Source organism: Taudactylus pleione, unplaced genomic scaffold (genome assembly GCF_031769625.1).
Source record: "Taudactylus pleione unplaced genomic scaffold, aTauple2 ptg000439l, whole genome shotgun sequence".
NCBI lineage: Eukaryota > Metazoa > Chordata > Amphibia > Anura > Myobatrachidae > Taudactylus > Taudactylus pleione.
In genome coordinates this window covers 739,010-753,972 of record NW_028284841.1, presented here as the reverse complement: position 1 = coordinate 753,972, position 14,963 = coordinate 739,010, and the positions used below count along the sequence as shown (strand labels likewise).

The window sequence follows — 14,963 nt, the reverse complement described above, 5'->3', positions numbered from 1 at the left end:
CTGCATGGGTGACGACACCACAGACTGCTGGGACAAACCCATCGGAGTAAACGCGGGCTGCGGAGCTAACTGGCCCACTAAAGCTGTTAACGCCTGAGCGAAACAAGCCCAGGGCGGCTCCTGTACCGGTGCTGTAACCGTAATAGGCCGCGCCATGGACAACACTGCCGGCAAAGGCCCTCCGCGCTACCCTCCCCCTCCGCTAACGGTACTTTGCACGTGGTACACTGTAGCCGGAGGGGAAAATCACTTTCAGACATGATGGCACCACGTATGTGACCTCTCTCACCAATTAAGTATTAAATAGGCGAGAGACCACCCTGCAGCACCGCACCGCAAGGGCTTTAGCAGAAAGAACAGGGACAGTAATAAAGCTGACAGTTTAGTGAAGAATAGTTACAGGCAGCGCTAGCACAGTCACATACAATGCAGAGAAATAACAATTCCTGCACTAACAGCGCTGATCACTCAACTACACAGACACAGGGCCTGGTAGGACACAGCGCTGCATACACAGACCTGAGCCACAGCGTAGGAGAGGTATGCGGGGGGACCCAGACCACGATGCTTCCTTCCAGACTTCCAGCAGCGTTCACCATGCGTTGCAGAGAAGATGGCCGCCGAGGAGCAGAGAGAAGCTGGCCTGGGGGAGGAGCGCTGACACAGGACCAGTCAGCACAGTGCAGAGAGGGCTGTGTGCAGCGGGGGAGGCGCCGGCTGTGAGACAGGGAAGGCGCGCTCCCCTGGCATGCATTTAACCCCTGGGACGCCGCAGCGCTACCGCTCTGCTGCGGTCCGCTGTCCCAGGGGGTAGTGGAAGCGCAGGTTGGTCGCCTGGCTCCACGCTGCAGCCAGTCCCCAGGGAGCCCCCTGCCTGGGGACTTAGGACCATGTGATCAGCGGGGACCCACCGCGGGACCCCGCTGCTTACCTCTGTCCCCCTTGAATCCGGCCATGGTCCGGAACATCTGGGGTCACCGCTAGCTGTGACCCCAGATGCCCACCAGCATCCCCGGATCAGTACCGGCGTTCTGGTACCGGCGGGGTGTAGGGAAGACAGCATGGACGTCAGGACTGACTGTCCATGCTGTTCATCCAGTTGTGCAGCCACAGCTGCATGAAGAATAAGCTTCAGGGGCTCTTCTAGCCCCCACTCCAACAGGTGCACCCGACTCCGGCCGGGCACCAAACTAAACTGAGGTGCCTTGGCCTGGGGGCGGGGTATAGGAGGGGGACCTAGTGCATCCTAGGAGGCTGAAAGCTTAACTCTTTGGTGCCCTGCGACTGACGTCACACCTATACCCCAAGGTATCCTGTGGATACCCTATGGACCCTGAAGTAGAAATGGCGTAAATGATGTAGGACAGGTACGTGGAGGTGATGCACTTATGGGAAAGCAGTTTTGAAATGCAGGTGTGCGTTAAAAGGTTTTTTCCAACATTCACAAACCTGTCTTAAAACATTAAAAAAGGACATTACATTTTTGTACCCCAAATACTGTACAGACTTTAATTTGCTGGAAAACACTTGCTGCCCACCATTTTTCCAGCATTACTAAAACTGTAAAAATAAAATATTTGATATATTTTAAGAACATCCAATACCTTGCTTAAAGCCACTAACGGCCTTCTAATACTGCTCTGTTATTTGGCACTTTTGGGAAGATGAGGGTGATTGACCCATATTTTTCATCCACTTTTCCCTGTAGAATGGACGAATGTAGAATGGACGATATGAGATATTAGTCGCTGATTGTTTTGAGATGATCCGTGCTCATCGCTAGTAATAAAGTCGTCACTATGGGGTCATTATCAGATTATAGAACTGGATCAGAAATGTGTATTGCTGTTCCAAAGCATTGTCTCCTGATGCACATATCTGATTAAAGGTAGTGAACAATATTATTTATTCTTCTTTTGCATTTGGTTTAAAAAACTAAAAAAAAAAAAAAAAAAATGTATAACATGCTTTATTATAAGATTTAGGGGGAAAGGTATTAAACCAATCAGCATCTAGCTAGCATTTTATACAATGTACTTTATGAATGCTAGCTAAAAGCTGATTGGTTACTTCACTCTTTAGAAGGTTTAATACATTTCCCCTTTAAATCAATAATTAAGCACTACAATAAAACTTATTAACACCTACATTAATCCATACTTTTTGCCTCTGGCATGCAACTGCTTTTCTTACCTCCCAGAATCTAAATATGTACATCCACAATCTATATTCTGAATGGAGTCTATTCAGAGTCTACTATGTAGGTCAACCCATAATGTGAACCCGCCTTAGTTTTCTTATTATCTGTGCAGATATATTAGCATTCCCGCTAGGTTATTTCAGCGGGGAACTGTGCCCTGTCCGATTTTAAAATGGTAAAATGCATTTATGGAGCTGCCACGATGCCCTCACAGGCTGATGCTGGCGGACCCGCAGCGCCCCTCCTCCCACTGTGCCTCAGTATCTGTTCACAGCACGATGTAAGCTTGGGGGCGGGGCAGCCCAGCATCTCTGACAGTGTGAGGCCACGCCCTCCCCCTGAAAGGCCACGCACAGAGGTGCCCTCTTTCTTGATTGGTGCCCTGCCTGTTAAAGAAGCTACAATAAACACTTCATATCATACATAATATGTCGATCTAAACTTCCCCCTTTATTGTATTCTATCAAAAGCAAAAATTTGTTTTAATCAAGTAAATAGGCAAGCCAAATAACTTGCAGGACATCCACTAATCCTGAGGATCATTTAATAAGCATATGAGTAGCCAAATTGGTGGCTACACACCTTTTTGATCCTCGGCTGATCGGGTCAAACTCTCCCGATCAGCTGAGCATGACGTAGCTCATTATATACAGGCATCTATGGGATAGGGAGGTCAAGCCAATAAAAATTAAACAGCACATAAGTTGCCACCTCCCGATCCCGACCGTTGCAGGAGCATTATAAGCCGCTAATCGGCTAATGCACCTGCAATGGTCCTGCATACACTCCTATACAATTGTTGGCCCGATATCGGGTCGAGGATTGTATAGGTGTGTATCTAGCTTTACCCAGTCTGAGCTGTAGAACTGTCCAGTCATTATACTCTTAATAGCACTTCTGAACGCAGAGTTGCCCAAGCCCGCAGATTACTAATGCTTCCTATTTGTGGAGCTGAAGAAATGTTCTGTACAGAAAACTCCAGTTTGACACCAACCTTATTAATATTTAAAAAAAATCAAGTGCCCAATACATTAACTGAAGTTCTGAATGAACGTATCCTCTCTAGAATTACAATGAAAGAGGTGACAGAATAAGCTGTAGTGGTTAATACAAGAAAGGGTTTCTTGCTTCACTCCAAGCCTAACCAGTTACAGGACAAAACATGACACCAATGCAGAAAGAAGGTCATACCACTGCAGTGTAATCAGGGACTGTTGCAACATAACAGGGGCAATTTATATATAGAATGAACTTTGAAATTATAATGCCAAATATGTAATGAAAATAAAACAATGATTGGTCACAACTCCCTTCTGCGGGTTAACAGAAAATGAAAGGTGTCAAATAAAATAAATTTCAGCTCTTTGAAAAGTGGTGTTAAAGCTGTAAAAAGGAGATAGCATTATACAAGCAAAGAAGGCCTTTTACAATGTTCTTAAGTGGAAGTAATAGCTTAGTAAGCTTCTAGGTTCTTTGTAAGAATCTGAGTGACTCACAGAAAACAGTTGGATTTGACTAATAATAGTAATTAAAACGTCCTTTTACATGTTACTGTTTAGTGCTCGGATTATTGATTTGCGAACAATTAACACGACATCGGGTAGTTATTTAACAGCAACGTTTCTTATAGGTTACTTTAGCAATAAATGACATAAAAAAATAGATGGATACCAGAACATGGCACATGTAATCACTGTGACACGAGGAGTTGTATCAAACCTTCTAAAGACATATGGAGCAAGCAATCAGAGTCTAGCTATCATTTATCTAGTACAATCCGTAACATAATAGAATGCGATTGCTTCTATGGGCACTTGTCCTGAGCACTTGTTCTCTTTAGAAGGTTTTGTACATCTCCCTCATAAATATATTAAATAAGCCCCCAAAGACCTGTTAGAACCGAAGCTTTCCTGAAAAACCCTAACAGCGTTATTGCTAGACACCACAACATGTTAAGTTACAAGTCACTAGGGTATGGGTGAGGTTGTGTGGTAATAGTGCACAAAGAAGTAGGAGAAATGTTCTAAAAGGAACGTGTTTTTAAGAAATTGCTCCGTTCTATAAAAAGAAATAAGCTCACAACTGGTGTAAACCCTACATTAGGGGTGGCCAGCCTAGTCCTCGATGACTACTAACAGGTCACGTTTTCCACAACACCTAGCTGCTGCATAGGTCTAATCATTACTGTCACACTTGTGCATTCATTCCTAATGCTAGGCATACACTATACAATTATCTGGCCAATCTGCCCTGTATCGTCAGATCAGTGTATGCCAGCGACTAATATGAAAATATCGAAGGGTCATGCTGGACAGTCCAGCATGTGTACGATGTAATTTTTAAGTGACAGTCGACCGCATCAGGTAGTGTATGCACTGCCAAGGCCGACCACCATAAATTTCCCCAGTTCCTTCACAGAGAAAGGAATGGGGAAATGTCTCCTCTCCTGGGAAGGAGCAGATATCATGGCCCATACACTGCGAATTACCGCACAGTGTAAGGCCACAATATTAGGCTGTCAGATAAAATGCCTGAGGGTCTGACAGGTATTGTAACTGTACACTAGTGGCCAAAAGCATATATATTTAGTATTATACCAAAATGCATACATGATTACAATGGCAATTTCATTTAGAACATAATACAATGAACTTTATAACAAAATTTTACATTTTCAAAACAGTTATACATACTGAACTGTGGGAAAGTACATTTCTTAAGGTGCATACACACGTAACGATTTTTTTGAACGATTTGTCGTTAACTATGTCATTATCGTTCAAAAAATGGTTCAGTTTCTGAGTTATAACGATGAACGATAATCGTTCAAGCACGCTCCCGTTTGTAGTTATCGTTCATCATCCATTTCAGACTGTCCAACATAACGTTTTTCATTAAGGGAAGGAACATTTTTTGTTCATCATTTTAAAAATCGCTCATTACACTTAAAAAAATCGTTCACTTTTTCAAGGGAAAATCTGACAGAAAATTGTTGTTTACAAAATAGTTTTGAACAAGATTCATTAGTACTTTGTTTGGAAGCCTTTTGCTGCAATTACATACCTCCCAACAATGATGGCCCGTGGGTCGGGACCCTTGGCGTGCCTAAAGGTGCATATCCACTTGCCGATGGGTTAACGACAGTACGATTACAACATTGTAATCGTACTGTCATTCCGCATCCCCTGTAGTGCCTACACTGAACAATATGTCGTTCAGTGCAGGCACCCTCCCTCATCCCCGAACATGCCCAATCTGTCATTATCGGCAGATTGACCAGCATGTTCAGGCGATGATTGAGGTCAGAAACCACCAGCGGGAGTGCTCATTTCTGGTCGTTTCCAACATTTTCATGCCCAATTTGTGCACGATTAATGAGCGATTTGTCGAAGCTGGATTATTGGCTGAGACAAGATCAGTTTAAAATTGAATCGCAGCGACACCATCTTGCGACTGGCCGCAAGACACCATTGTGCGAATGGCCGCCTAAGCGCCATTTTAGATAAACTGACACTTTAGTACATGTGGCGATATTACTATTAGCATCATGCGATTGCATCTGTGACCATCGCCATAAGTTACGGCGATTCACCAAAAGCCCAATTCATAACTTTTTGTAGTTTGGGTGCTCTGGATAAAGTGTATATTATTATAATTCCCCTAAAGGATATATTTTCAAAATTGGATTGCATTAGCTAAACAGAGCAAATGGCCACGTGACAACTAGCCTGTGTAGACAAGCTTCCTGGATATAACGTCTGCTCTCACTCCAGGTGGCCCTGCTCGAATACACACCTTACATTAGCAGGCTTCCTGCAATAAAATACCTTCAAAGCCAAGAGTGTTATCTTAGGTTTGGGTCTTGTAACTGTGCTAATTTGCATTTACACAAGAGCCTGGGAGAACAAAGGACTTTACTTTTGAGCCTGGGAAGGGTGGGGGCTGCTGAGAGAGGGGGGCGTGTGGAACTATAAGGCTCAGCATTCCACACTGCTAGGTGTTCACTTAGTTTAAGTGAGATTTAAGTGCACCATTTCTCATACACACATTAATACGCACAATTGCGCTGGTAACTAATCGCATATTAGCGAATGCATAAGATCCTGTATGAAAAAGCTGTTTGTTAGCTTCATGCGCACACATCTGCCCCAAGTTAACTAGCGTCTTTACATCACAACCCGCATACTTACACATTACATATTCACATAAAAGGTTTAATAAGCTTTAAGGTATAAGATTTAAGTTTGTTCAGTTAGTATAAATACTGTGAAATAAAGATTATTTGGTAATTAAGGTTTTATACTTGATAAGTAAGCAGTGTTTGGTATTGTACTGATGCGTACTCTTTCAACAGAATTCCGGTATTATCGATGTGGAGATCGCATCATGCATTCTCAACTTATGGACCGCAGAGACTTCAAGCAACAAAATGTATATTATATGAACAACTGTTAGGATGTTGCATGGGGCGGGAAACCAGAGACCCTCAGTTGTTGGAGGCTGGGTTGTGTCTATTTGAATAAGCCTGTTAACTGCTCTGTAACAGATGCATCCCCCTTGAGGACCAATGGCATCAGCAACAAACTTCTCTATTGTGTTGTCTATTTCTGGGGGGTATAAATATGTGTGCTCCAACACTGAGTCTTAGTCTTCATGCTGACTGACGAGGGGTTTCTTGCTCATGCCTAACATCTGGACCAGAGAGCGCTGCGTATGTATAATTGTACTTGGGTCTGTTAAATCTCTTTGCGCTTAGATTATATGAGGATCATAGCGTGTAACTGCTGTACTTTTACTTGAATAATACTTTGTGCTTTGGAACCACAGATTCTAGGTCTGAAGTCTTTATTTACTGTATGACTGCGTACGCAAAATAGCGTCATCCTTAGAGGTTTATAGGTAGGATACTAGAAGGTATAGACAGGGGTATATAGAGGTTCAATTTCAGTATCGTTAGACTGAACGATAATGATGTTGTTCAATCGCTCTTTTTAATCGGCAAGTGGATACGCAGTTTAAGACACGCCCACATCATGAAAAAGGGTGGAGCCTCTCAGCACGCCGGTTTCCGTCACTGTGGCAGTGTGCCCAGCACTCTCCCGAGATGCTGGGCTGCCCAGAGGCTCTCTCTGCTCTTAATAGATGCTGTGTGCATATGCACGTGCTCACCCCAACTGGCCACCCCACTCACATCGGGACACTGATGTATTTGCTGCTATTTCAAGTGTCATTGATGACACATTCGTCCCACACCTTTTGCTGCCATACATCCCCACAGCATAACACTAACTGGATGCATTACAGTAGGTGTTGAGCACTCAGGTAGCAAATCTTCTTCAATTCTAATGCAGACATATCTCATTCCATCACTACCAAATATGGATATTCTGGCTTCATCACTCCAGATGACACCGTTCCATTGTTCTTCTGACCAATTAATATACTTTTTAGCACATTCTGTCTTTGAGAGATAAAAGCAGCTTTATCCTTAGAACTCTGGCGTTTAATCTAAAATATTGAAGTCTGCGTCAAACGGTATGCAGTCGGGAAGCCGGCGGACGTTATCCCGACGGCCGGCTTCCCGACTGCTTTATCCCGGCGAGGGTTAAATGACAGGCATCTAAATCTAGACGCCTGTCATTTTACCGATGCCGGGAGACCGGCGCCCGACATCCTGAAGTGATGCCGAGCGCAGACAGCCGCGGGGGGGGTCCTGCAACTGATGTTTACACCACATTCACGTAAATAATTTTGAATTGCCTCAGATGCTTTCTTCTGTCACTCGAGCACAGGTTTTTCATTCTTCTATCACAGCATGGTGTTGTGGATCTTTTCCTACCTTTAACAGTTTGGTTTTAAATCGACTGAGTCTGTTGATACTTATTCTAGTTTCGAAATGCCTCCTTTGGGTACCGTCTTCAACTCTTTGCTTACGTCAAGAAATTAAAGTAAAAAAAAAAAAACAACTTAGTTATAGTAAAACAACTAATTAAGATGCTTTACTATAAATTCTGGTAGCAATAAATGTGCTCCCCATGTTTATTTAGCTATAACTCTTTATTTAATACAGTTAATTATTTGCGGTGAAACGCATTATATTCTGGATTTAATTATCTTTCCAGTGATATATACCTTCATAGGATTTTCTTTAAAAATAATGCAGTTATAGGCAATTAAACCCTAAAAACACACATTATCCAGAAGTGGTCTGGATAACATGAACTGTTAGGGGTCCTTGAGAACTGGTTTGCTCTACAAGATACCATTGATCATAACCATAATCCACTAAAGTACAATACTGACCAAAAAAGCATAAAACAGGCCTGGTGCAGAGCTGGGCACTTATTGCTCAAAAGAAGCGTGCATGGAAAGATAAAATTGGTAATTTCGCCCATATGCTGGGTTGTACCCCTCTTGAGATGTGACCACAGGTCTCATCAGAGCTGACTTGCACCAATCCTATACCGGTACAAAAGTTACATCTCTAAACAAGTGCATTTTTGATTGCTTGCAGGTCTGCAGAGCCGGCATTTGCATGAACACACCCTCACTGTAAGAACACCAGACACAACCATTTCAGCTGCTCTTTATATGTACATGCTATGAAAATGCATATGACTCCACATCGCCAGTATTTACCAGCACCTATTTATGAGCATGTGCAGTGCAAATTCATACACGATACTCTCCGTAAATAAGCATACATTTAGCTGTGCAGCATTAGATCCATGCTAAAGGGGAGTATCCACTACGACAACTGAAAGTCTGAACAGAAGCGTTCAGACCTTCAGTTCGGCGAGGTGCGGTTCCCGCACTGAACGTCATTTAGTGCAGAGCCCGACCTCCCTATCCCTGAACATGCCGAACCTGACGTCCGTCGTCAGGTTGACGGGCATGTTCAGTAGACAGTCCTGGTCGGCAAGGACGAAGCGTGCAGGCGCATCGCTGGTCCTTGCCGGCTATCCAATACCCGACTCTGAACAATGCAACCAAAACCTCCTGGTTTTGGTCGGATTGTTCATAAAGTCAGGTAAAGGATAGGCCCCTTAAGGGTAACTACAGAGCTCTCACTTACAGGAAGTTTATTCACATCACCTTGTGAGCCATACCTATGTTAAGTAAATAAGGTGACCAGAAAGGATGTTTTGTAATACAGGATTCCCACTTTTCCACAACACAGCTTGCTATCTAGTACTGCCACATCAGCAGAGTACAAACTACTATCTGTGCTGTATTATATACAACAGGAGAATGAAACATGTGGCACTAGATGGGCAGCATGGTTGGTGTAATGGTTAGTATTACTGCCTCACCAGTTCTTGGGTTCAACCCACACCACGGCACTAACTGTGTGGAGTATGTATATTCTTCCTGACTTTATGGGGATTTCCTCCAGGTACTCTGATTTCTTCCCACTATCCAAAAATATGCCGATAGTAATATTCCCACTAGACTGTGGGCAGGGCGCCAGCAGGGAGCCTCTAAGTGTGCCACAGGAAAAGGGGAGTGCCCAGCACTTACGGAGGTGCTGGGCTTCCCCCAAGATCTCCATTCATGGTAAATAGATGCCGTGCACACGCCGTCTATTCAGCCAGCTGTGAACTTTCACTGCAACTTTTCCCACCCATGAAACACTGTGGCCCACGGGTGGGGAATGCTCAGGGCAGGTTGTTTTAGCGGGGCACTGCTAAAAGGGCAGGGAGCATTTTGCCCTTTTAAAATCAGGCATAGCGCAGCGCCCCACTAAAGCAGCCTAGCGGGAACACTACTGGTAGGTTAATTGGCTCCTGACAAAAATTAACCCTAGTGTGGGTGTGTACGTGTGGTAGGGAATATAGACTAAGCTCCATGGGGGAATAAACTGTTGTGAATGGTCAAGTATTCTCAGTAAAAGCTCGGCAGAAAATGTATGCGCTATATAAATAACTTAATAAATACACATACTACCGTTCCCTGCTACAGTTTTGCTGTTGGGGCATTCTAAAATTGTGGCAGCATATGCTGGGATGTGTAGTTCCACAACCGCTGGAGTGCCACATATTGCATACACCCGATACAGAAGAATAAAGAGAGCCAAAGGAGGGAATGCAATTGTTTTTGGGCGGCAATTAATGGGTGCCTGACGGAGCAACTAATTTGCTTGGGGCGCCCATTATCGCACACAAAAGCACCAGACTTATCCGCAAAAAGCTGCTAAACCTGCCTAAAGTCCTGATTAGGACGCCCAAAGATTGGCGTATCGATAATGAATTTAGAACTACAGGTCTCAGCATGGTAGCACCTCTTATTATGTTTAAGATTAGGATGGGCAGCCCAGCACTCAGGGAAGCAGACTGCCTAAATACCGGCAGCCGGCTTCCCGACTGTCTTATCCCGGCATGGGTGAAATGCCGGGCGTCTAGATGTAGACACCCGCATTGCCCCGATGCCGGGAGACCTGGCACCCGGCATCACGACCGCAGTGATGCCGGGCGCCGCGAGCGGACAGCCGCGAGGGGGGAGGGTTAGGTTTACGGCTCCCGGGGGGGACTTAGGGTTAGGCACCCCCCCGGGAGGGTTAGGGTTAGGCTAGGGGGAGGGAGGGAGGGAGGGTTAGGCACTCCCGGGGGGGACTTAGGGTTAGGCAACCCCACCGGGGGACAGGGTTAGGCAGCGGGGAAGGGGGTGGTTAGGGTTATGCACTTGGGGGGGAAGTTAGGGTTAGGCACCCCTAAGGAGGGTTAGGGGGGTTAGGTTAGTGGATACTTACCTATCCACGATCGGGATTTCCAGCGATGTCGGGCTTCCGCTGCTTCTAACTCTGCTCCTGTCGGGCTGCCGCTGACGGGAATCGAACCGCCGGGTATCATACCCATTCCGGCCCTCCTGTTTTCCTCTATTAAGGTATATTTTCAAGGTGCGACCCCTTCTCTTGTGTTAGCACTCCTCCCACCTTTCCCAGGGATGGGATGGGTCCTTTACATTGCAGTACAAACATTTAAATGGGCTCTATTAAAAGGTAAGTCCTAGATAAATGTATTTAATGTGTCAGTATTGGGGATGTTAGGGACCAGTCTGATGAGGTTCACCGTGACGTTGTAGGTGTACAAATATCTTTGGCCAAACATGTACCTTACTTAAAAAAACCTTGCTAATTGTTGGAGTTTATTATAAATATTTTGATTTCAGAATTGTTTGTGCTTAGAGTGTACACCTGCATTTTCCATTTTTTAGAACTACAGGTCTATACATGGTAGGACATATGTTTAAGATTGGAATGTGCAGCCCAGCCACTCCTTTTTTCCTCTATGTATCTATAATGGATGCAGGGCCTGCAGTACACACATGGGCCCTGGGTGCAGGGGCAGCCAGACCACATACCCATATAATTATTATAGTTACCTCTCCGGATTCCCGATGCTGCAACTGAAATCAACGGGAAAATGGTGCGGCAGCCAATTTCCCAGTGATTTGTGCATGTGCGCTAGAGATGTCTCCAGGAACATAGCGCAGGTGTCATGTTCCCAGAGACCTGGACATGCATAGTGGACTCTGGCAGAGAGCCAAAGTCTACTACGCTGCCAAAAGGAGGGGCCTGCACACGGGCCTCCACCTCTCTTAAACCGCCCCTGCAGACCAAACTACGGACTTTTCGCACATTTCTGCTTGCCACCTCAGGTGGCCGAGAGCAGAAATGTGTGTGTGTCACTAGTGGGTGTAGTCACTAGTAAAAAAAAAAGAGCATAACCAACATCTAGAGCAGGGATGGGGAACCTCAGGCCCGTATAAGGCCCTCGGAATCATTTGGTATGGCCCTTGGAGATATTTTCTGCTAACCTCATCTGGCTAGCAGGCTGCCTAGAATAGCAACCTGCAGCCAGAATCTATGCAAAGGTGCCGCCTGGAGCATCCTTAGGACGCTTAAGATGGTCACACCGCTGCCCTTACAGCTTCCCAGAGCATCCTCAGGATGCTCCAGGCATTGCTGTAATCACCTGTTAGTGTTCCCTCTAGCTCTGGCGGGAGGCAGGGCGCCGGAGCTAGAGAGGGCATGCCTGTGCGCGCGCCAAAGGCGCGCGCGCGACCGAGAAGGGGGCCTGGTCATCGGAAAAGGGGGCGTGTCTGTAAGACGCGTCCCCTTTTCGTCACTCTTGGGGGCGTGCCCGGCACTTACGGACACGCCGGGCAGCCCCCAAGCCCTGCAGACAGGGAGAATAGATGCCGGGCGCATGCGCCCGGCGTCTATTCTCCGGCGGTGACCGGGTCACCGCATGTTTCTCCACCCGCGGGACACTGCGTCCCGCGGGTGAGAACGGCTCCCGCAGGCTGTGAGGGCAGGGCGCTTTTTGCCCTCCTCCTGGAGGGTAGGGTGCTTTTTGCCCTCCAGAAGGAAGGCAGGGCGCCGCGCCCCGCCAAAACAGCCTAGCGGGAACACTACCTGTGATTGTGGCCGCGCCCCTGTTTGATGTCACATGGAGGCTCATGGCCTGCACCGGGGCCGCGGGTAATGTTGTATATATCAAAATGACCCTCAGCAGAAAAGAGGTTCCCACCCCTGATCTACATGATAGGACATATTCTACTGACAAAAAAAAAAAATTAGTAGATACACAATGGGGCCGATTCAATTCAGTGCTCAACAGCCAGCAGGGAGCTCACGGAACCATTCAATTCAGTGCGCTGTTTGCCCGACTAAAGTGCAGGCCGTGAAGTTGTTTTCCAGCTTAGCGCGGCGCTAACAGCCTCGCAGCCAGCACCTGAGTCAGTAAATGCCAGTTCTCATGACTAAGTGATTATAGTCGGACTAGAATTGAATAGCTCCGGGACCAACATCCCTTCTCCGTGAATTAAATCACCCCCAATAACTAGTTTCGAAAAAGTTTCTTCTAAGCTTAGCCCACATTAGGCCTTATACACACATTTATTTTATTTTTTTTTTATGTAAAAACACACAAAAGTGAAAACAAAAAGTAAATATTTGATTACTTTTGGCGAGTCATTAGAGGCCGCTAAAGCTTCCCCAATATGGGGAATATTACAGGTGACAGGGGCTGCCATAGTCCGATGGGTTATGGAAGAAGAAATGTGACAGTTCAGACAGAGGATTTTGCATTAGCAACCTGCGGACTCACCAGCTGTTGCCGAATTACAAGTTCCAGTATTAATTGCCTGTCCCTGGGACAGGTGTTGCCCCCAGCCTGACGGGCGACAGGGGTTGCCCCCAGCCTGACGGGCGACAGGGGTTGCCCCCAGCCTGACGGGCGACAGGGGTTGCCCCCAGCCTGACGGGCGACAGGGGTTGCCCCCAGCCTGACGGGCGACAGGGGTTGCCCCCAGCCTGACGGGCGACAGGGGTTGCCCCCAGCCTGACGGGCGACAGGGGTTGCCCCCAGCCTGACGGGCGACAGGGGTTGCCCCCAGCCTGACGGGCGACAGGGGTTGCCCCCAGCCTGACGGGCGACAGGGGTTGCCCCCAGCCTGACGGGCGACAGGGGTTGCCCCCAGCCTGACGGGCGACAGGGGTTGCCCCCAGCCTGACGGGCGACAGGGGTTGCCCCCAGCCTGACGGGCGACAGGGGTTGCCCCCAGCCTGACGGGCGACAGGGGTTGCCCCCAGCCTGACGGGCGACAGGGGTTGCCCCCAGCCTGACGGGCGACAGGGGTTGCCCCCAGCCTGACGGGCGACAGGGGTTGCCCCCAGCCTGACGGGCGACAGGGGTTGCCCCCAGCCTGACGGGTGATGGAAAAAGAAAAGTGACAGATCAGACAAAGGGATTAGCATTAGCAACCTGTGGACTCCCCAGCTGTTGCCAAATTAGAAGTTCCAGTATTAACTGCCTGTCCCTGCTTCTCAAGGAATGCTGGGATTTGTAGTTACACAACAGCTGGATAAGGTCGACAACTTCTAGTAGGAACCCTGTCACCGCCTAACAATAGTGTCAGGGATCAGTGCTGGCAATAACTAGGCCCAGATCCACTGACTAACACCGTGATCAGACCCCAGGTCCTGTCTGCCGGGACCGTCTGTCTTCTCTCCTTACCTGGACTTGCCCACCCCGCTCTCCCCGATGATCAGGATCTTGAGGGTGGTCAAAATATCTTCCTCCATCCTGCTGCTGCCTCTCCGGCTCTGCGCAGCACAACACTGCGCGTCTCCGCCGCTGCCTCTAGCCTAGGCGCACTCCCGCGTCCGAGTTGTCTGGAGTCCGAATGCGGCAGCAGAGAAGGAAGGCGCGCCTCCGTATGAAGATCTTCCGGATATGTTATTTTGTCCCGCCCCTTCATACGAGCGCGCTCCCGCAAGCGGCGCGTTATTGTCTGCGTCACGCTCACGTTGCTGGCTACCTGCTGGCTGAGGTAACCAGTTTCCGGTGACTGGCAGAGTGCAGTTCCCGTGCCAGGCGCTAGTGGGCGGTAACTGTGACAGCTATATTAGTCATAGCATCAATATGGTTTTGCCCGTAATCTGACATTCAGTCAACCAGTCACAGGTTTGCACACAGCCACATATAAAAATAAGACAAAATTAGGTATATTATTGGGACAGTATTTTCCTACTATAGCTTCTCTATTGGTGCGTACACACGGTACGATTAAAATGCACAATATCAGAGCCGGCCCTAGCCAATGTGGTGCCCTAGGCAAAGGTTTGACTGGTGCCACCTTGCAGATAATCTCACTACCAATCTAAGTCCTCAATGAAGGATAACCCCTTTAGCGCTCGCTAGAGGGGTTATGCCATGTTTTCTGGATATAAACTGGTAATCAAAGATTAGTGCTGTTT

General features: G+C 47.2%; 1 protein-coding gene across 1 annotated transcript in view; it reads right to left on the bottom strand.

The window, feature by feature from the left end:
- RAB18 (RAB18, member RAS oncogene family) overlaps nucleotides 1–14,440 on the bottom strand; it is a 49,978-nt gene extending 35,538 nt beyond the window's left edge. Inside the window, exon 1 of the mRNA XM_088447795.1 lies at nucleotides 14,221–14,440. Coding sequence (XP_088303921.1) covers nucleotides 14,221–14,288 — 68 coding nt within the window. The 5' untranslated portion in view covers nucleotides 14,289–14,440. The remainder of the gene's footprint in view (nucleotides 1–14,220) is intronic.
- Nucleotides 14,441–14,963: the final 523 nt, after the last annotated feature.